The sequence below is a fragment of the Tachypleus tridentatus genome, chromosome 11 (genome assembly GCF_004210375.1).
Source record: "Tachypleus tridentatus isolate NWPU-2018 chromosome 11, ASM421037v1, whole genome shotgun sequence".
Classification (NCBI taxonomy): Eukaryota; Metazoa; Arthropoda; class Merostomata; order Xiphosura; family Limulidae; genus Tachypleus; species Tachypleus tridentatus.
In genome coordinates, this window is record NC_134835.1 from 43,856,469 (window position 1) to 43,879,996 (window position 23,528).

General features: G+C 32.3%; 1 protein-coding gene across 1 annotated transcript; it reads left to right on the forward strand.

Moving 5' to 3' along the window:
• Positions 1-442: 442 nt before the first annotated feature.
• Positions 443-21,736, forward strand: LOC143232055 (uncharacterized). The gene is made up of 4 exons (XM_076467078.1): positions 443-646; positions 12,143-12,232; positions 14,768-14,834; positions 19,631-21,736. Exons 1-4 carry the CDS (start codon positions 515-517, stop codon positions 19,699-19,701), a joined length of 360 nt encoding a protein of 119 aa, XP_076323193.1. The 5' UTR covers positions 443-514; the 3' UTR covers positions 19,702-21,736.
• The last annotated feature ends 1,792 nt before the right edge of the window (positions 21,737-23,528 follow it).

Consider the following 23,528-nt stretch of genomic DNA (forward strand, 5'->3'; position numbering starts at 1 on the left):
GTGTGACGGGGATTCGAACCCGCGACCCTCGGATTACGAGTCGAACGCCTTAACCCACCTGGCTATGCCGGGCCTAAACAAGTGTTAAATATTTGATTAAGAATTATTAAATCTTAATTTTATTGCATCACATAAGTTTATCTGAAAATTTAATTGTAAAAAAACAGAACATTGCGGATTTTACTGTTTCAAGAAAAGTTACTCGTAGATGCTTAGCCCAGTTATATTGTATTATTATGTTTAACCCCCCCCCCCTCTCCCCAGTGGTATAGCGACTCTTCTGCGGTCTTACAACACTAGAAACTGGATTTCGATACCCGTGGTGGGAAGAACACAGATAGCCCATTGTGTAGCTTTGTGCTTAATTACAAACAAACAAACGAACAAAAATTATTACTTTCTACAGAATGAACGCAGTTACTAATTTTTAAGGAAAATGTTTGTAAGGTTGCTGCCATCTAGTGAGGAAGTTGTTGCTGTAGTTTACTGGATCTGTAATTTGTAAATAAACAAAATGGAAAGAAATAACGTTTTTAAGAAAGTATCTCTATCAGCTAATCAAAGGGAAGCTGTGTATTTAAAACACGAAGAACGCCTTTTAATTGAATTAATTGGGAAACTAAAGGATCAATTAAACAGGTTAAAGGTAGATATAATTTTGTAAGGTCTTAATATTTTATCAGGCCTAAGTTGTTATTTGTAATACTTAAATGCGTAATAATAACTAATTCTGTAATTGTTACTTATTTTAATACTATTTATTAACTGAAGAAGTGAATGTGAATAGTATTACTATTAGTGAAGAATAAGAGTTGTATAATATATTTGTTACTTTTTAATTATTCTACAGCTAAATAAAAATGGGTAATAATTATTAATATTAATAACTGAAATTCAATTTATTGATTATCAATATTACTATTACAAATAATATTATTAGTCTTAAATTTTAACCTGTATTTATAAAAGCTAGAAAAGTTAAAAGTTTTGCTCAGGTTCTGTCAAAAACCAAATTAAATTTAAGTTAAAGTTACCTTTCAGTTTAGGCTTCACCAGAAACTTTAAACCCTGCAGTGGCATATGTAACATTTTTTAAATTACAATGATACTGGATAAGAATACTGAAGCACTTGAAACTAAATTGAGTATTTAATGTTTGTATTTGAGGAGAAAGTTTTTGTTTTTATATCCAGCAAAACAAAAATGTTAAGCCTTTTTTTTAATATCATTATTTTGCTTTACGAAACTGCATATTTTATATAAAATATATAGAAGGAAGCTCCTTTTCTGACATCTAATGAGAATCACTAATTAAATGCTAGATTTTTAGGTAAGTTTCTAAATAATTTTTGATAAGTTTCCAAAATTTTGAGAATAGATGAAATCAAACTATTACAAAAGACTAGTCGTTTCATAAGTTATTTCTGAACACTTTTTTTTTTTTTTAAATAGTGACCCCTTAGGAATTCTCCCAGTCATCAAGGATTCAGTAACATTTTAACCCCTTTTCTTACTGTACTTACTAATTTACTTTAAAACATTACGGTAAATTTTTGTCAGTTAGAGCTGTGCAAATTCTCAAGCTGCTGTGTAGTGTAAACTTAATTTATGGAAAAATATTAACACCTTTAAGACATTAGTCAATTTGAAAATCTGTTTGTATATTTGTCACTTATTTTATTGTTTTATAGCATATTTGAAAGCCACATTTATCTACTAAAGATTTAAAAGATCTGAGCTTTCTATTAAATTGAAGTTCTTATGAAAAATAAAATATATTGCTCTTTTAGGTTGATTTGATTGCCAGTTTCCAGTATTTTAATTAAGTTTAAATTTTTTCCATATTTCTCAATTGGAGAACCATCTGTGAAGAAAATTTGTTTGTGAAGATTTACAATAATATTTTAAAAACAAGATACAGGTATCACATTAAAATTAGATAAATGCAACTACATTTAATAATTATATTTATGAAGAACAAATAATGATATTTTTATCTTGCTTGGCAATCACAAATTGTTGAATACTATGATAATTTTATGTATTCTGATTTGTTCATTTTATATAGGTGTCATCTCAGTAAGTGGACAAATGTTTTAATCCATAAAAGTAACTCAAGCACTCTGAAAAGATAATTATTAATGAAATGGTGTTCTAGGGCATTCATTTTCAGTAATGAAACTGAAATATTTTTTTTAAATTGGCATCATGTGTGATATAATTATTCTATTCCACTCTTACACACAGATAGTTGAAAGAACATACTCATGTACAATGCACTTTAAGAAGACACTTATTAAATCTAAATGATATATAAAGCAGTATTTTGAGGCATTTTAACACTCCTACGAAAAGACGTTTCTAGTCCTGATTTCTTCAAGCCCGTTCCCCTGGCTGTTTTTTCGCTAGATAGTAGATAGGGACAGTGGGAATCTCGTTAATCCATTCATTAATGGATTTAAATGGCAATTTCATTTAAATACAAAATTATTAGCCTAATATTAATAACCTTTCAAGTTGCTCTGGGACCTATTAGGCCCCACTTTTCGTAGGAGTGTTAATAGAATTAATGCTGTGTAAATAATTATATACTAAATAATGTAATTATTACTACTAATAAGTAGTCTCCTTTTCATTGGAAGCTGAAATAATGATTTAGGAAGAATAATAAACAAAGCTGTTAAGTATACATGATGATTATTTCAATTTAAATTTAATAGAAGTGTTATGATTGCCTATCTATTATGGGTATCTCAACTAGTTATTTTTAGGAACAATATTTTATAGTAAGTTTGTTTATGTAGCTTTACAAATCACATGTTGTGTAGTTTAGTTGTTATGTTATACTGATTGTTTACAATAGTTTGATTACTTCATCATGTTGCTAGAACATTCTGAATTTTTTTGTTGGTTTGATTGAGTATTATTGCATCAGAATACCTGGTATTGTGTGGAATGTTCTAAACTTCTGTCAGGGTATAAAGATGCATTTAAAAATCATTAATTAGTTCTAGACAGTGTTACAATAATTATTGTATAGTAGTGATTTTTAAAGTGAAATTATCACATAATGTATTGTAGTAGAGGAAAAGAATTCAACTTATCAACTGTGCTCAGAATTAACTTAACCAATGTGTATAGACTTTAAAATAAAAAAAAAAAATTCAATTACAACTACAGTAACCAACAGTCTAACAAACATTTGTATACATATTTGATTTCATTTAAATATATTATTTTATAACAAGTGGAGTGTGTGGAAACGTATTACTGAGTCACAGGTACTTACTGGAGGAAATTCAGTCTTACAAAACCTGACAAAAACTAATGAAACTAAATGTGTAAAAGCCTCTTTCTTACCCATCCACAGTCTTGTACAACATTTTCTTCCTCTGTCTCTACTTTTGATGTTTTATATTCATTCTTTCTTCTCTCACTTTCTACAACTTTTTTCTTTCATTTTTCATTTTCTGAAGTTTGCTGTCCAAACAAATGTTTACATAATAAACCTCTTTTGTATATATGTAGCTCTGATGGGAAGACCTAATGGGGCTTGTAATTCTATTTAAAGGAAATTTAAGAGCAGGAAGGGTATTGAAGCCTTGTGTAAAGTGTACAGAAATAGGCCAGTTGAGTGATGTTTAACTAATTTATGAGGACTACCTATACATAAATATAGATAATTGCCTACATAAATCAGATTTAAAAATCAGCCCAGTAATTTTCTATGTATATATACAGCATTGCTTGCTTCACAGACACTATCTTACTTTGGGCCATTGAATGTTATTTGAATATTTTGCATAAAATCTATAAGCAAAATAATGTTCTTATATTACTAAATAATCTATTAAAACCAGCTTAAATGTGCCTTGAATAAGGATATACATTTACAATGTAAATGTTGTATAGAAAATTGACTTAACCTTTCATATTAGTTATTTTCTTTTTAGTGAGAAATGGTCTCCTATAATCTAGCTCTTTTTATTTTTTGTGTTCTTGTTTGTTAAACTTACATGACATACATGTGAGGATAATTGGTGTAGCCTTCAAGAAAAGTATTTTTATATCATTATTACTAAGGTGTAATTTTTGTAGAAGCATAAAAACATGAAATATCACTACATGTTATTATTTGTGTGTAAAGATCTTCACACAGGTGTGTTAAAGGCTAGCAGGAACCTTTCTGTAGTCTTTGTTTGTCTGCCATTTCCCCTCAGTGTGCATTCCTGTATGGGTGAGGGGACTTCCCAGGGAAGGTTCTGTTCTTTTAGTTCTAAACATCCACCTACGTGTTTGCCATGTGTGGTGACCCGTGAAGGGGAGGAGAGGATCCTGGTGATTAAGGGGTCCAACCCTAATGCACCACTTTGGCCTTGAATTCCTGTAGATGGGCAGCCTTCAGGTGGCCCCCCTTAGGTCAGTCGGCTGGTCCATTTGGGCTAGGGTTAACCAAGTACCAGTGTTGGATGTTCTCAACAGGTGTTGTGGACATTGTATCTGATGCTGGTGTTTGGGTATAGTGCTCACAAAACCCTGTCATTGCTGCATTGTTCTTGTTTGGCATTATAGTGCATCCTCTCGTAGAGCTCTATGGTGAACAGGTCAGTGGGCATCAAAATATTCTTTTTTTTATTATGGATCCTCCAAATAAAAACTTAAATAAATTAGTGAAAAAAACAGTCCATAGGTAAACAACCACATCTTGAAAATTCTGAGCAGCAATTGTCAACATCTGTAACATCTATTGTACCTCATTTTCTTATACAACGTTCTCTTTCAGACAAACATTTAGAGTAGATGTCTTCCTTTTTCATTCAGAAGGGACTAGAGGGACTTGTTAGCTCTCCAAAGTCACTAAAGAAGCTTTGCTCAGGTGACATATTGGTAGAAACATCTACATTTCAACACAGTGAACTCCTCTAGCATTCAAAGGCAATTGAGGATATACCTATTGAGGTTACACCTCATGCTGCTCTGAATTTATCACAAGGAGTTATTGTTGAGAGGGATTTGAAGAACATCCCCAAGTCAGAGATTCTTGCTAGTTCCTCTATCTAATGAATTTCTGCAGTGAGGCATCTCTCCACAGAAGGAATTATGATGCCAACCAATGTCCTCATTCTGACATTTACATCACCACATTCACCTGCCACCATCAAGGCAGGTTATCTTAATTGCAGGGTATGGCCATACATTCCAAACTCTCTCAGATGTATCCAGTGTCAGTGGTTCGGTCACTCGAAGACATCATGTCATGGTACCTTGATATATGCTCTCTGCTGTGGCAAGGACACTGATGCCTATGAGTGTGAAACGGACCTTCATTGCATCAGTTGCAATGGTTCTCACTCTTCCAACTTTTGTTTTTGCTCTAAATGGTTGGAAGAAAAAGAGGTTCAGCATTTGAAAATGATTCAAAACATTACTTACCCTGAGGCTCAAAAGTTGCTGGCATCTTGGGCATATGCTGCTGCACTTTGTTTCACAATTACAGTGGGAGTGCAGTCAGATCTCTCTATGCTTGCAAAAGAATCATTCTCAAACCAAATGAAAAGTCTTTTGGCCTCCATGGTTAAAAAAGTTGATGAATCAACTTCAACACCCATCTCTATCCCTAACATACATTCCAGCAAATCCCAAGATCCACTTCCTTTGGTTCTGATGATTCGTTCATGTCCTCAGTCACTCGAATTCTCTTTCAACAGCAAAAACCTGCCCAATCAACCCAGGGCAGGATTCATGGAGGTCGGTAAACCTCCCTCGAATCAAGACAGTAAAGAAGAAAGATGTGGTCAAAAATAGAAGAGTTCTCCACACAATTTGCCTACACATAAATAAAAATGGCCACCTCAATACAATGGAACTGTTGTGGTTTATGTTCTAATCTAGATGACATCAAAACATTGATTGCTTCCTACAATCTTGTATGTCTTTCCTTACAGGAAACATTTCTGAAACTTGACCATACAGTCGCTTTTTGGTAGTTTTCTTTGTACAGAAATGACAGGCTGTGTGATGGATGAGTGTATGGAGGGGTGGCACTGTTGGTTGATCAGCATGCACCCACCCTGTCTTTGCCACTCGACACACCCTTGGGGGTCGTAGCCATTCGTGTTTCCTTGGGTTGTACCATCACTGTTTGTTCTCTTTACCTGTCACCTGGAGAGACCTATGATCAATCAGATTGTGATGCTATTACTTAACAGTTATTGTCTCCCTTTTTAATCCTGGGGTACTTTAATCGACATCGTCCTCTCTTGTGAAGTGCTGATATTGATGAGAGGGGTCACTTGGTAGAGCATATTCTCTCTCATTACAGCCTTTCTCTTTTCAGTAGTGGTTCTTATGTTTATTTTCATTCACCTAGTCAGTCCTTTACTGCTGTTGATCTTTCAATTTGCTCCCATTCACCATTCTCCCACTTTTCATGGAGGGTTGACAATAATCCACGAAGCAGTGATCACTTTTCTATAATTTTGAGAGAGACTTACTGTGGCCAATGCCACCCGACCCGCATACCCTAGTGGAAGCTGGATCAAGCAAACTGGTCCTCTTTCACTGCTCTTGTCGAACTGGATCCTGCCGTTGTCTGTAAGCCATCAATACATGGCTGTGTGGCAACAGTAACTGACTGTGTGATACAGGCAGATGCTCAGTGTATTCCTAAAACCTCGACAAGTTTTCCACGATATACTCATCTGTTGTGGAATCCTGCCAACTACATGGCACAGAAAGCTCAAAAACAGACCTGAGATACTTTTCATAGGTACCCCACACTCTCACACTGGATCGCTTTCCAGCAGGCCCGTACACATGCTCGGTGGGTAAGATGTCAAAGCCAGAAGGAATCTTTGATTAAGTCCACAACTAGTATATCTTCTACCACCAGTTCCAAAGTCATATGGGACAAGATTCAAAAGCTAGATGGGCAACATAATTCTGTCTCCCTCTTGATCTCTGATGGCCAGAAAATAGCTGATACCCAGAACATTGCCAATACTCTAGGTGAAAGCTTTTGATAGGTATGTAGCACTTCTGCTTCTTCCTCCACCTTCTTAGCCATCAAGACTCAGGCAGAGCAATCACCTCTTTCCTTTCGAGCTGATTGTCTCTATGACGATAATCATCCCTTTACACTGGTAGAACTCATACTACCCCTTCATCGGTTTGACAGTATATTGGTTAGACCTGATGATGTACACTGTGAAATGCTGTACCATCCATCTCCTGCATTTTTTGCTATTCTTCTGATTGTTTTAACTGGATCTGGCAGGAGAAAGTTTTCCTGATGCCTGGTACCAGGCTATTGTCCTACCTTTCTCTAAGCCTGGAAAGGATCCCAAGATTCCTTCAAACTTCAGTTGCTTTGATGAGCTGTCTCTGTAAGACCTTAGAGAGGATGATTAATGCTCGTCTTGTTTGGTTCCTCGAATCAAACAACCTTCTCTCGCCCACCCAGTGTGAATTCAAATGACAGCGCTTCACCATGGACCACCTGATTTGACTTGAAACGTCAATCAGAGAAGCGTTTCTCAAACGACATATAGTACAATATTCTTTGGCATTGAGCAAGCTTATGATATAACATGGAGGAATGGCATTTTGCGAAACCTCCATATATATGGGTTACATGGCCATTTGCCCAATTTTATTAAAAACTTTTAATGGACAGGAGATTGGGTTCAGCACTTTCCCATTCTTTTCTACAGGTACTTGAAGTCCCTCAGGGCTGTGTTTTGAGTGTTGCACTTTTCAGTATAAAGATTAATGCCATCACTGAACAACTCCCTCTTACTGTTACAAATGGCCTTAAAGATGCTGGATCCCATTCATCATCAAGGACTTCAGCTCTGCACTGGGGCTTTCTACACTTTCCCAGTTCAGAGCTTATACTATATGCTTCAAAACTTTGTTCCTTACCAAAGCATCCATCCCACCTGGAGTTGTTTTCCTTCTTTGGTGGGCTGTACTTTTTCAGAACAAACGATCTGCCATTGCTCCTTTTGGCCTTCGTATCCAAGTGCAGTTGGATGAATTAGGTCTGTCCTTGGATGACATTGCTGTATCCACTGGTCAGTCCCTCATAGAGGCTAAGCAGTATTCAAATTGCACTATTTATACTGACTTGTTTAGTTCTCTTCTGGCTCTGGAATCACTTCACGTTAGTTCACACCCTGTTCTTGCTGATATTCAAAACTGACTGGCCCATTTATCTTTAACATCTACTTCTATCCAGTTTTTCTGGGTACCAGGACATGTTGGTATTTGCAGGAATGAGCTCGCTGACACCACAGCTAAATCTATCTGCTCTGGCACTATCATTGCTGTGCCTGTTACATATATTGACTATGGTCCTGTATTCAGGGCTCAGCTCTGTGCCAGCTGGCAGTCGACTTGGAGTGAGGAAGGTGAAAACAAGCTTTTCCAAATAAAACCCTCTATTGGACTTTGGCTGTCTTGCTACTTTAAGGATCGGAAAGAGGAAGTTGTTTTAACTAGACTACTCATTGGTCACAGTTTTTTAACTTATTGTTTACATTTATCTGGGACTGATGCACCAATGTGTTACCTGTGTAACACTCAAGTCACAATAAGCCACATTTTACTATCTTGCCATTGTTATAAATCTCAACGACAGCACCATTTTAAACATGTTCTATCCCAAGGTTTATCTGTAACATTAAACACTGTTATTGGTGATGGTGACACTGTCCACCTTGGAAATGTTTTTAGTTTTTTAAAGGTCATTAATCTTTTTAATGCCATTTAAGTTTTTTTAATTCATACATTAGACCTTTTTTAATGTGATTCCCTTTTAAGAATCAAAATGCATCTAGTTTGATTTGAAATTAGACAATGGCCATAATGTCAAATAACTCGAAACCAGGACTGAAAAGGCCAACTTCAGGTGACTAATGCTGCTGTTTGAACTACCTGTTAATCATCCTGGCAATTTGTAATTAAAATTTTGCTACAAGTCTTTTAAAACTTTTATTACTTTAGGGTCATCCCATGTCAAAACATCTAGATTTTGGAAATTTTTCCAGGTCACCCCCTCAGAATGCCTTGAAAAAATTCACATGTGCTCATCTACCCATATAATGACAAATTGCCAAAGATTAGATCAATATCTCTAATAGTTTCTGATTTACAGCCCTGAGAATTTTAGTTACTTTTGTTTTATTTTTGGCAAATTCATTTTCGGACAACTTTGGCTGCTTAAAGCTGCAAGAGTAATGGTGGTAGAAGGCTGAAATTTGCTACACTGACTGAATTAATCTCACAGAATTCAAAAATGGTCTCAAACCAAGTTTATCTTTCTTAGGATTTGCATTGTGAGACTGTAAAATCACCTGAAAACCTGAAGTCGTAAAAAACATTGGTTTATTTAAAAAGCCATAGCTCTAAGACTTAATATGATACAAAGCTGAATTTTGTTCCTATAACATATCAGTTGATAAATCAGTAATTGTTGTAATTAAAAGTCTGTTAGATCTCCTGTAAAAAAATTTAGTTGCATGCAACTTTTTATGATTTAGCTAAAAATAGCCCTACTTCAGGCCAGAGTTTGACCATGTCACCAGTTATTCAGCCTTTTCAGATTTTTAACCATATATTCTTACATCTCTGAATATAATCTACAAAAAAATCAGGATGGTTTTCAACCTACTTTTTGAGTTATAATTTTTTAAAGTATCCTCTGGCCATATGTTGTTTACTTGAAAAAAGAAACTTCAATTCAAGTGTGTTATTGTGTGCAAATATATCCATACAATTTTGAAATAATTTATGAATCTCATTGAAATATTCCAATAAGCCTTTACCATATATTCTTACATCTCTGAACATGATCGTCAAAAAAAATCAAGGTTGTGAAAAATAATAAATTATCAAATTATAAGTGTCTCTGATATGTACCATTGGGCAAAGGACCACATTCAGGGCATTCAGTTCTTTCTTGTCAATCAGGAATCATTCCTGCAGAATTGTGTAAAGTTTGATCTACTTAAGCACTATGAAAAATGTAAAACTGTGGCAGGTATTAGGTCACATCATAGCTTTATTCCCCACTCTACCAACAAATTCTATATGAGAAGGCTATCAGATGGTGATGTGTACACAGTTGTAACTGTTGGTAGTAACAGTGAAAGTAATGCTGCAGCAGCTCAAATAGGGTCTAATGATAGCAATGACAATTATCAGCCAAGGAAATATGTGGCATGCTTATATGATCATGAATGGTATGTGGAAAACATAAAAGATAGATTATTGGTGTGACTATAATCTTTCTCAGTTAATCCCCTGTTGTTGCACTATGTTTTTTTGTGTCTGAGTTACCTTTGTATTTATTATGTTATGAATCTTAAACTTAGCCATATCTGCATAACTGTAATGCATGCAAAATATATTTGCATTGCCATGTGATCTAACTAGTTATGCCAATAAACTTGTTCAAAAATGAATTAATTCTTTATTGTTTCTTACAACTTCATTATTTAAAATTGTGGAAGGCTGGTTAGAATATTTCAGTGGGAGTCATAAAATTCTGACAGATATTTTTCATAATTGTATGGATATATTTGCAGACAGTAACACACTTGAACTGAATTTGTTTTTAAATAAAAACATATGGTCAGAGGATACTTTAAAAATTGTAACTCAAAAAATATGTTGAATACCATCCTGTATTTGTTTGCAGATCATATTCAGAAATGTAAAAATATATGGTGAAAATCTGAAAAGGCTGAATAACTGGTGATATGGCCAAACTGTGGCCTGAAGTAGGGCTATTTTTAGCTAGATCATAAAAAGTTGCATGCAGCTAAATTTTTTTACAGTAGATCTAACAGACTTTTAATTACAACAATTGCTGATTTATTAACTGATATGTTATAGGAACAAAATTCAGCTTTGTATCATATTACGTCTTAGAGCTATGGCTTTTTAAATAAACCAATGTTTTTTTACGATGTTGGGATTTCAGGTGATGTTACTACCTCATTATGCAAATCCTAAGAGAGATAAACTTGGTTTGAGACTATTTTTGAATTCTGTGAGATTAATTCAGTCAGTGTAGCAAATTTCAGCCTTCTACCACCATTACTCTTGCAGCTTTAAGCAGCCAAAGTTGCCAGAAAATGAATTTGCCAAAAATAAAACAAAAGTAGCTAAATTTCACAGGACTGTAAATCAGAAACTATTAGAGATATTGATCTAATCTTTGGCAATTTTTCATTATATGGGTAGATGAGTACATGTGAATGTTTTCAAGGCATTCTGTCGGGGTCACCTGTAGCCCCCTGGATGATTTGGCATGGAATGATCCTTTACTTTCTGAAAATGGCCATAATGTCAAATAACTTGCAACCAGCACTGGAAAGACCAACTTCAGGTGACAATGGTGGTTTCTGAACTTATCTGTTAGTCTACCTGGTGAGTTATGATAATTACAATTATGTTACAGAAAGTTCTTTACAACTTATATTACTGTAGTTTTTCTCTTACCACTATAGACTAGATGTAAACATTGATCTTAATGGTATTTGTTTTGTTTTTATTAAACTTTGTTTTATTTTACCTTAATTTCTTTTTATGAATCTTTTTACCAGGTGTTTGGTGCATGTAGCTTTGTTGCTATAAAACAGTGAACTAACCATTTGCCATTCATCCATCCATGTGTACACAGTTCTCTGCATGTAGCTTAATGTCTTAAAATTAGTAGAAAAAAATAAGGCCAATCTAAAAACATTTCTTTGAGATGAAAGACTAATGAGAAAATCATATCTCTGACTATCATAATTAGTTGTAGATAACTGTCATTGTGTCATGCATATCAGAGTATGCATCAAGTTGTTTTATTTTTATTTGTTTTTTTGTATTTTTCATGCATGTTATTTTTAGAAGTAGTTTCAAAATTGTTGATTTGAAATTTATAAGATATGGAAACAGTTATAAAATAGAGCAGAAGCCATGTAATCTACCAGTAATAATAAAAAGAAGACAATTCAAGTGTGCAAATTCTTCTGATAATAATAATTAACTTTAAAGATTGTACATGTATTTAGTTTTGGCTTAATGTTTCAAACTTGTTGTGAGAACAGTTTTATAGTTTATATACATAACATTTTTTAAATGTTAGGTTGAGGAGTTAAGTTTGAAAAGTGCATTGAGGGACAAAGATATACAGGCAGCTTCTACAACAGGAAATATTGCAGAAGAGGAATCATCAGTAAGTGTGGCTTTAGGTATTTAATTTATGAAAGAATTGTGATACATGTGTTGAAAAATGCAATATGTTCATCAAGTTGTATCACAGAATGGTATATAATGTGTTAAACAATGTATTGTGTTCATCAAGTTGTATCATAGAATGGTATATGTAGAGCTGTGTATTGAAGATTAACCCCATGTACAATCTCACAATATAAAATTGCATACACTTATAAGGGTACAAAGGTTGAATACATTGCATTAAATAAATTTGGAGCCCCACCATGGTGTGACAGTCGATGTTACCATTTGCAGTTATTAACTGTCTGACACCTGTTCATCTTGACAATAGTTCTGTGGTATTGTTTCTGTAAAAGGTTCAGTTCCATCACAAGGCTGTCATGTCCCAATCTAATTTTCCATTATCCAGCCTGTATAAAAGGACAACATTTTCCAACAGTCCAATCATGCACAAATCTATAGATGATAACAGTTGGCAAATTGACTATTATGTTTGAAATATGTGATGGTTGTATTGGAGGTATGACTGGAAGATGTGTCTTGGTGAACCCCTACCCTACTGTCTTTTTCCACTGACATTTCTGTTTGTAGATTCTCACTTGTTTTACAAAATGTTGCATTTTGCTTACTGTGACTTGGGTATGATTTGTTACAAGTTTCTTTCTGGATGGCCCTAGTGTCCAAAGTTGATCTCCATTCATTTGTTTCCCACTGTAGTTATGTCCAAAGATATCTTTGTCATTAAAATTCTAAATCCTCAATCTGAACACACATTTATCATACAGTTTATGAATATCATTAGAAAGTGTTACATCCCTCTTTCAAGGGTGGTCAATTTTGGTGGCATCAGCATATGTACAAAACATCAAACAATGTCAAAAAGTAGTTCTGATACATTCTATTCCACCATGATATTATATTGACTGTGGCTATCATGTTTGCTGATTCATGTATTCAAAGTTGTTTTCATACAACATACTCAGGTCTGTGTATTATACATGTTTGTTTACTGTATGTAAGAAAAAGTAAAAGTTAAATAACTTGATATCAGAAACACTGCTCATCTCTCTGTGCCATCTAAATTTTAAGGTGACATATTTTTCAGTATGTGTTTAATGAACACTAAATACTAGGTGAAAATCTAAATTGTTTTTATTTTATTACTTCCTTTTATTTACCTGTTTTCACACGGTTAGTTTTAAAATACATTGTTGTACTACATAAGGAACAGTGAGAAACTTTAAAACTGTGCGAGTTGTATCTGTAAATAAGATAAAAGTCACATAGATATAAGCAATAAAATATGCAAGCTATAATAGACCTTCAGTAACTCATACGAAACACCACAATGTGATGGAACTGAATAATTTATATAAGTATAATTTCTTTTAAGACTGTAGCTCAGTACATGTGTTTTTATACCTGCAAATTAAAATAAAGCAAAGTTATCTAAGTTAACATTACCAGAGGAATACTGTGTCAACAAACTTGTACTGTTAAAGTTAAAATCATAAATAATGTCCAAGTCAATAAAAGCTTTGAAAAGAACATGTATTCAGAATATAAGGTTTAGAAGCAGGTAACTGAATAACTTGTATAATGAGACTTATTAACATACTCAAGTAGACTGAATGAAAAAAGTCACTACCAATTTTCTAGAAATGTATGTGTAGGTTGATTGAAAAAGCTTGAATATGCTTAAGTATTCAATTAATATTTTTTCAAGGAACTGAAAAGAACTATTGATTTCATTTCTAATATCTCAGGCAGTTTATTTCTTGAATTTTTTTTAGAGTTTTTAAATTATTTTGATAGCTAAAACTTTAGGATTTAAAATTATTTTGATAAATAATTTTTAGGTTATTAAATTAGTTTAATAAATGTAAAACCTTTAGGTTTTTAGTTTATTTTGATAAATGAAAAAAACAGATGAATACACCATTCCATTTATATATACATGCATGTGTTAAATGAAAAAATAATGCCAAGAACTGAATGTATTATAATTATGTAATAAAGTATATGTATTAGATAAATTATCATTAAAGTTTTGAATGATGTGTTAATACACTGCATTATTTAATATCTTATAATACTGTGTGTGTGTGTATCTCAAATACAGCAAATTTGGACTGATTTATTTGCCTATACAGACCACAATTCCAATCAAAATAGTGATTTAAAATTTATCTAACTAGTATCACTTTACTTAGTTTTGTACTTTTTATTGTAGAGTGTATTTTGTTTTAGATACTACAAATAACCAATGGTTCCTCCATTTTGTTAAAATTTTATTTATTTCTTCTAATTGTATATATGTGTATATATATATATATATATATATATATTGTAAACTAACAAACTATTTCAACTTAAAAGAATTTTCAGCATTGTTTTGATTTTTATAATATTAAGGAAGTGGCTTACCAGTTCTTTGTAGGTATTTTTGCAATAAGAAACACTTTGATCTGTCATGTACATATTATATTCAAATACTTGTTTATATGTCTGTCTGACATTATTCTCTTTAAAGGATCAGGAGCAAAATGAAGAAAACCTTGATAAGGTGTTGAAGTTGGATGTCACTCAAACTTTAGAAGGTTAGTGTAGTTATGAAGAACTATTTGTAATTTTATATTTATGATTTTAAGAGCATACAAAAATTCAGTTTAAAGGACTTTTCAATAATTTGCAAGTGTTTATAAAGAAATAATACATTAAGCACATAACTTGTGCACTTTTTCAAAACATGCATAATGCATTTTACAAGTATGCATATTTTTCATTGTAAAGTAGTTTTGTAAATAAAAGTAAGGTATTTAAAGAAAAATGATAAGCAATAGCCAAAACTAACTTACTTACCTACTATGTTTTAGTTTGCTTTCACAGGCAAACTTAAGTTTAAGTCTAAGTCCTTTAATGAACATGTTTAAGGTTTTAAAACGTGCATGATATACTTTACAGTTATGTATATTTTTATTTCTGAAGTTGGTTTGTATATGAAGGTAGGGTATTTCAACTATGATGACAAACAGCAACCAAAATTGGCTTATTTACCTATTAGCTTTTAGGTTGTTTATATTAGGGGTTTTTGTTCAAGGTAAGTTCTTTCTATACTTAATCCATTCTTTTTGACAAACATACTGATGGTCATCTAGCCACTGTTTTGTTATGTTTACACACACACACACACACACACATATTCTGACCATGTTTGTGAACAGATGTTGAGAAATATTTAAATAATTTACTATATTTGGGATCTGTAAGTGGTTAAAACATTTTGCATATTGTTTTCCAAAGAAAAAGCAAAGATACAAATTGATATCATAAAATATCTATACGTCCTGATGTATCGTGTATCATAAAGATTTCACAACTAAGTTGCTTTTCTGTCTCTTATTATTGATTTTTTTTTGTTCATGTTTGCATCGTGTTTGTGTATGAATGATTATTTTCAACAATGGTACAAACTCAAAAGGAATACAAAAAAAAAGGTGTAAAAATAATAGCTAATAGGCATAATTTCCATAGCTAGGTAAAACCTTTAAGTACAGTTTTTTTTTTTTACAAGTATGTATGTATGTATTAAATTACAGACTTATAAAAATCAATTCTCATCACTTGTTGGTTCCTAAAATTAAAATAAAACAAAAGCTTGAACCATTAACATTTAAATATATCCCAAATTCTTATGCACTAAGATTTGTTGAATGTTAATACAAAGATAAAATTTAAAAAGAATTTGGAACACATAGTTTAAGATATGGATCAATAATTTTGTAATATTATAGTCTTCCTTTCCAAAAATTACAATATTTCCTGCTAATTTCAGGCTCAAAGTTCATACTTATAGTCACCTACTGTACCATCTTCTTGAACATTGTAGTAAAGCTCACTGACCTGCTCTGTACTACCCTGATCTTTCTCCTTGAATATTGTGCTTAAATACAACAAACTACTCTGTACTTTACAGTTCTTTCTTCTAAATACTGTGATAAAGTTTATCATGAAGTGATAATATCTGATTCACTTGTCATTCAATTTCTTGTTCCATCATCAGCATTTCATCATCACTAGGTTCTTTAATCAGAAGTCATTAAAAGGTAATTAGGATGTAGCTAATTAAAAATGCCTTAATTATTCAAAAGACAAAAAGATAAGGGCACCATGGATTTTCAATGGGTATTCTATCTTGTAAGTTTAGCCAGTACATAATTTTGAAAAAGTATTGGGTTATTTAAAAACTTTCAAAACATATCCTTATTAAGAGTGTACTATTTAATTTAATATGCAAAGTAGTGATAAAAGTCCAAGTGAAGAATGTAAGACAAAAGCTGTAAATAGTAGGATATTTTACTAAAAACTTAGCCAAAAATCAATTAGGAAACATATAATTGAAAAAGCTGAGAAATTGCATATAACAGGCAGGCCATCTGGACCAGTCATTGGAGTTTTGACTTTATCAATTGTTACACTAAATTTACATTAATTAAGGTATGCAGTTGTAAGTATAGCACACAAATCACTAACATGAAATTTATGACTAGAATAAAGAGGCGACACTGAGACCGATATTTGAAAACAGCAACACTCTTTAATACACTACATCAAGATACTTGGCTACATCAAAATTACCGAAAGTGTTTTAGAACATTTTAGTATCAAAACTTTCAAGCTCATTAGTTGTTTTTCTTTAGGATCATTGAATGTCACAGGTACCAAAGTGTTTTTAAATTAGAGTAACCAAGAAGAAAATGAAATTATAGCAATACAAGGGAATAGTACATGTGATATGTGCTAAACGTATTGTTAAATGGTAACATGTTAAAAAAATGAAAGAAAGTATTTAAAAGAGTATTATAAGCCAGGCATTCTACCTGTTAATGGAAGGACATCTGCTTTGTTGTTGTCAGGGTTGTATGTAATAAGTGGGCTGAGGATTCTTTTGCAGTAGGTGTCTGTGACTTCTTGGCAATAAATTCAACAATAAACAGACAAAATACACCCCACTTGATTTTAAATAATATATTCAAAACAAGTTAATCATGTGTAAAACGTCTTTACACTACAAATATCACAGCTGTATCTTAAACATTAAATAATTCTCTTTTTTTTTTGTTAAAAGTCCATTCAGGCTGAATCAGTCACATTAGAATCAATTTGATGAGACAAACTACTTTTCTATACTCTCATTACAATAGTATTAGTGAATAATTCACTTACACTACTCTGTGGGTTACCACAGTCTTATCCTAAACTTCAAATAATTGTCTTTTTTTTTATCAAAATCCACACAGGTGGGTTCAGTTATTTCAGAACACCCATTGACAAATCAAATTATTTTCCTTGTCTCTATTAAACAGCTCTCAAGATTACTATACAATGTAATAATGAATTTCAGTTCACTTTTGTGGTGAACTAAAGTTTATTTAAATTTGCCACATTGAGTTTAGCTTCATATTTGTGAGTATTGCAATCAGCTAGCATGAGCAGAGAGGATAATGTATAGTGAGTCTGAGGCAGTAAGGCCACTGAGCAGAGAGGATAATATACAGTGAGTCTGAGGTAGTAAGGCCACAAAGGACAGAGTGAATCAAAATATGTTGAAATCTGAGATTCAGTGCAGCAAATGTAAATGGTGCATATTGTAGCTAATTTCAAGACTGATGTTCTGGATGCAGGTGGTTCAATTTCAGAATGTGATGCATTTGAAAATCATAGTTGAAGTGATATGTTAATTAATCTTAAAGAATGTTTCACTGCATTTTGGGCTATTTCTACTGTTTACCTTTTATTGAAAACAAAACTCTTTTTGTTTGTGAATGAAAGTTTCTTATGCATGCTTATTCATGCTCATCTACTGAGTATTAATGTTACAAGATAACCTTTTGACATATTTCTGTAAACTTAGAATATTATATGGTGAGACCAGATAGAACATATAACAAAACTCATTCCCTAGAATATAGGATATGAATACATTATATTAATTATCATCTACTGCATGGGTTACCAAATGTGAGATTATAGCAAGTACTCAATACTCTATAGCTGATACATAATGGCCCTCTTACTTAGTCCTCAATCTAAAGTTTTTAGTTGTAGAATTAAAAATTTACTTCTTAAGTTTGATTATTAGCCATTATCATAATTTATTAAAAGTGAAAAGTATAGTTATAATACCAAATAATAACATTATTTCTTTCACCATGCTATACATTGTGGAAGGATTCATCTGAGTGGGTGTCTACATAAAATGTAACATATTTAATTCTGTATTGCACATTTATTCATTCTTATGCAAGTGTGAAAGTCATAGGATAAAGTTTCAGTATTTTAACAGCAGTACCACTTTTGCTTTGTGTGAATAGACATATTCCATGTCTATTGGCTTTGTTTATATATTGTTCAATGACAAAATACTCAGAAAATTACATTGGGTAGAAGATAATATAATTTTAAAACTCTTCTGTAGACTGGCTTGGTTGTGCTGATTATGAATTTTTTTTATTTTCTCATATAGCTTCATGAATAACATTGTTTTTGCCTCATACAGCTATATGAATAACATAATGTTTTTACTTCATACAGCTATATGAATAGCATACCATTTTTACCTCATATAGCCATAAGAATAACATACTGTTTTTACCTCATATAGCTACATGAATACTATTTTTGATATACAGCTAGATGAATAATATAATATTTTTAGTCTCGTATAACTATGTTAGTACGTACTATTTTTCATATCCTCATATAGCTGCACGAATAATGTGCTATTTTTTATTTTTCATATATATACATGAATAACATACTGTTTTCAGTCTCTTCATATAGCTACATGACTAGCATACTATTTCTGACCACCTTATAGTTATGTGAATAATGTAGTATTTTTAATCCATTCATATAGTTAAATGAATAATGTACTAGTTTTGATTATACTTACAGTTTCAATGAGTTTATATTGTGACTTCAAGGATAAGCAACAAATTGTTTAATTACAAAAATCAACAATACAGATGCAGTTGTAGTAAGGAAGACTTTATAGGCAAAATAATAGGGGGGACAGATAAAAAAAAAATAAAGTGGAATTTATTTAAATTGTGAGCCTCATAGTTTTAAAGAATTTTTGTTGACGTACATTGAAGCAAGACTGCTTCTGCCTAACATAAAAAAGAAATTTTTAGTTAAGATTTCTTTTCTATAGGTTATAAATCAGTACACATTAAAAATAGGTTTAATACTAACATTCACAATTACAATTCAAGTAAATCATACCTCTCCAAGTATTTTACCATTTCTTTCTTAAGTGTAATATTGTGATAACTCAAGCAATATATTAGTATAATGTGTAGGCATCAATAACCTTTTTTGTATTTTATTAAAGCATTGGCAAGAGGAGGGTTTTATGAAGAGATGGAAGTGGAAGAAGATGACGACGATGATGATGATGAATAGTTGAAATAATAGAGGACTAACCAGTCATCACAACTCATAAACTCATAATATTTGTAAAACATTAGAGACTTCATTAAACATCTGGTGTTACAAGATGCTCTTGAACTCTGTCATTACTTTAATAAAGAGATAGCAGTTATACTTGGATATTAATACTGTTTTAGTGTGAATTTCTATGAAATATGGTATCAAAGGAGTAAACATGTTATAGCCAATTGTATGGTTCTTGTACTTTCTTTACAAAACAAACAAGGTGATATATATGAAGTTCAGTTAGATCATGTTTGTGATTTAATATTTGTGTGTGAATAATTATGCTAAAATTTTTCTTTTAAAATTATTTTTGAAATATCGTTAAAGTCAAGATGATGATTATGACAATTTTAGCAATGTAGAATTAACTGAATTGGAATACGTTATGAGGATTAATACAGTTTGGATACTGCATGTACACCTAGCCTGTAGAAAATTATCAATTATTTTTGGTAATTTCCTCGTAGAGTTGCTAATTATTTAAAAGTTTCTTATAGTAAGAAATTCTTGTTTTTTGGCATTAACAGTGAAACGTGTATTTAAGTAGGATATTAAAAAAAACATAATTTCATGAAATTATACCGCCACTTCTTAGGTTGGGCAGATTTGTTTTCCCTGTCCATTCATCTGTCGGTCCCAACTTAGTGGATGGGATATCTCAGGATTTCATGCATGGATTTTCATTATATGTATCCAACAGATATTACATCCAAAGTTCTAGACCTGACTGACTTTTGAAGATCAAAGGTCAATAAAATTGTGGGTGCATGAACATACAGTATAACATGGTGAGGGCACTAATGTTTTGTGAGTACAATTTGGATGTTAATTTTCTTGAGGGTGGGTGGATCCTCAGTTGTAAGATAGAGGGCTTATAATGTTACCATTTAGAGTTCAATTCCTGTAACTTATCCACTACATTACAGAAACATGGAATATGTCCTTATGAAATAGAAAAGCCAGTTGTGTACTCGTGTTCTGTGATATTGAAGCCTCTCATTCAAGGTTATCTTTTATACTGTTTGACATTTTTGTCATTTAAGAAAAGAGTACATGATTTTATTGTACATTTGAATATTCTACATTAATGATTTATGTGTATCTGATATGACTCTTTAATGATAAAAAATCTAGTAGAATGCAATAATTATTTTTAAGGTGATTTTAGCACATTACAAATTAGTGCTAGACACTGAGATTCTAACCAGTTATTATTTGCATGAGTGAATAAAAGTTGCAAGTATTGGAAGGCAAGAATAAATAGGATAGAAGGAGTAATATGTAAATATATGATTGTGATATAATGAGGGTGTGAGTGTATAGTTAGTGGAGATGGTATCTACAGTACAGTGTATTTCAGTGATTTTTGTGTCATATGTAAAACACACAAGGTTAACATAGTTAGAAAACAATAGGTTTTCTACCATAAGCTGTGCCATAGTAAGATTCCCATTGTAAAATATTCTTGATCTTGATGGAATAAATATTTATAGATGTTGATATATATTTTAACTCAATAAATTCTGTACTTTTGATTGTGATGAACTGGAAAAACATCAGTTCACAGATATTATTCTATTTACAGATATGCCTTTAATATCTGTAACAAATTTTGTTGAAAAAAATGAAATTATACAGCATTTAACTATAACTGTTCATGATTTACATTCTTTTTTTGTAAACATATGGAATATGCAATATGGAAAATAAAACTACTAAATTTAATGTTTCAGTATAGTAGTGTGATTGTTGTAAAATAAATCCACAACAGAAATATCTTTGTGACTTTTATTAACACTTTAATATTCCTTATAGTGTTGCATTCTTGTAGCTGTTTTTTGTGAAAGAAAAAATAATAATTTATCTATCAAAAACGAATGTTCTTTTTATTTAGTTTTGAGGATATAAACTTCAATACTTATAATTTCCAAATACTACATTTGTTAACATTGTATTGATTCTGTACTGTGTAAAATAAATGGTTTTGTGTAACGATCATAAACTTTTTTTTTTGTATTTAAGCCTAACACTGAAAAGCAAAATTAACAGTCATTAAAGGCCCCTTCATAGGCTCAGCGGGTATATCTGTGGACTTGCAACGATAAAATACGGGTTTCAATAACCGTGGTGGGCAGAGCACAGATAACCCATTGTGTAGCTTTCTGCTTAACTCAAAATACATGTCATTAAATTATTTAAATATAAAAATATTAAAGTTTTTTAAGCTTGAAATCAAACAGTATCTGTCTTAGTTAAACATGAATAAAAATATTAAAATAAATTAGAAAATCTGATTCCGTATTTATGTTAAAGTACGTTAAGAACATCCTCACCCGACAAATTGAATTCAAGGAAAAATATTCATAGCTATTCATGGGTTGTCCATTTATATTCTCTCAAGATGTAAGAATCATTTAATTTTTATTTGGATAAAAGTAATGTTTGATTTCGTCTTATAAAGTTATGATATCTGACGCGCACACTTAGGTAATACAAAGCCTTAATATATAACACAGTCTGTTGAAAGGTAGTGCGCCATTAGGGACTTTAGGTAATTTGTCTCTTTCCGAAATAATTACTATTTGAAAAATTATCGAAACAGCCTCTTCCTCCTCCATAGTAGATCAGCTTTAAGTCTAAAGGCTTGTAATATTAAAGACCGGGTTTTGATACTTACAATGGGTACAGCCCATTGTGTAGTTTTTGTTTCGAATCGTGTATAAGTTTCAGGTACCAGCTGGTTATACCGCTGTGTGTCTCTCTTGACTAATTTAAGTGAAACGAATACCAGACTCGTCTCAGAACTTTTGTAACTTTAATGCCACAAAGACAGGATCAATGCGACAATGGGTTTTTAACTATGCAAAAAAAAATTAAAAATTGAAGCCAACTATATATATAACAATTAATTAATTCTAAAATGATAGTAAAATTAAGGATAACGAGTGAGAGTTAATTTCGTAAAACGTAACAAGCTCTCCTACCATAGATCGATAAGGTTTGTTTTGTTTTTTTTTGCTTGTTTTTAATTTCGCACAAAGCTACTCAAGGGCTATCTATGCTAGCCGTCCCTAATTTAGCAGTGTAAGACTAGAGGGAAGGTAACTAGTCATCACCACCCACCGCCAACTCTTGGGCTACTCTTTTACCAACGAAAAGTGGGATTGATCGTCACATTATAACGCCCCCACGGCTGAAAGGGCGAGCATGTTTGGCGCGACGGGGATTCGAACCCGCTACCCTCAGATTACGAGTCGCACGCCTCAACACGCTTGGCCATGCCGGGCCAAATCGATAAGGTTCAATACATTATTTTGAATGTTATATTAACTATAATATATCTCGTATACCTTCTTTTGAACGATTGAAAAGAGAAAAAGATATTTAAATTAAGTATTAAACTCGTACTTTAACGAAATTTCTAAAATACTAAATATAATTCTGTTGTGGGCCTGGGATACTATGTAACCTAACCGCCGTTTGCCGTAGATCAGTTATTTCATATAATAACTGTAACATTGCATAAGTATTACAGTTCGTGAAAAGTGTATAATTTCATCAATACCATCATATACAAGTACTGTTAATCATATATTTACTATATTACATCGTCACATTAAATATGCCAGCCCTTTCAGCCGTGGGGGTGTGATAAATTGACGGTCAATCCCTCTATTCGTTGGTAAAAGAGTTGGCGGTGGGTGGTGATGACTAGCTGTCTTCCTTCTTGTCTTACACTGCTAAATTAAAGAAGGCTAGCGCAGATAGCCCTCGAGTAGCTATGCGCGAAATTC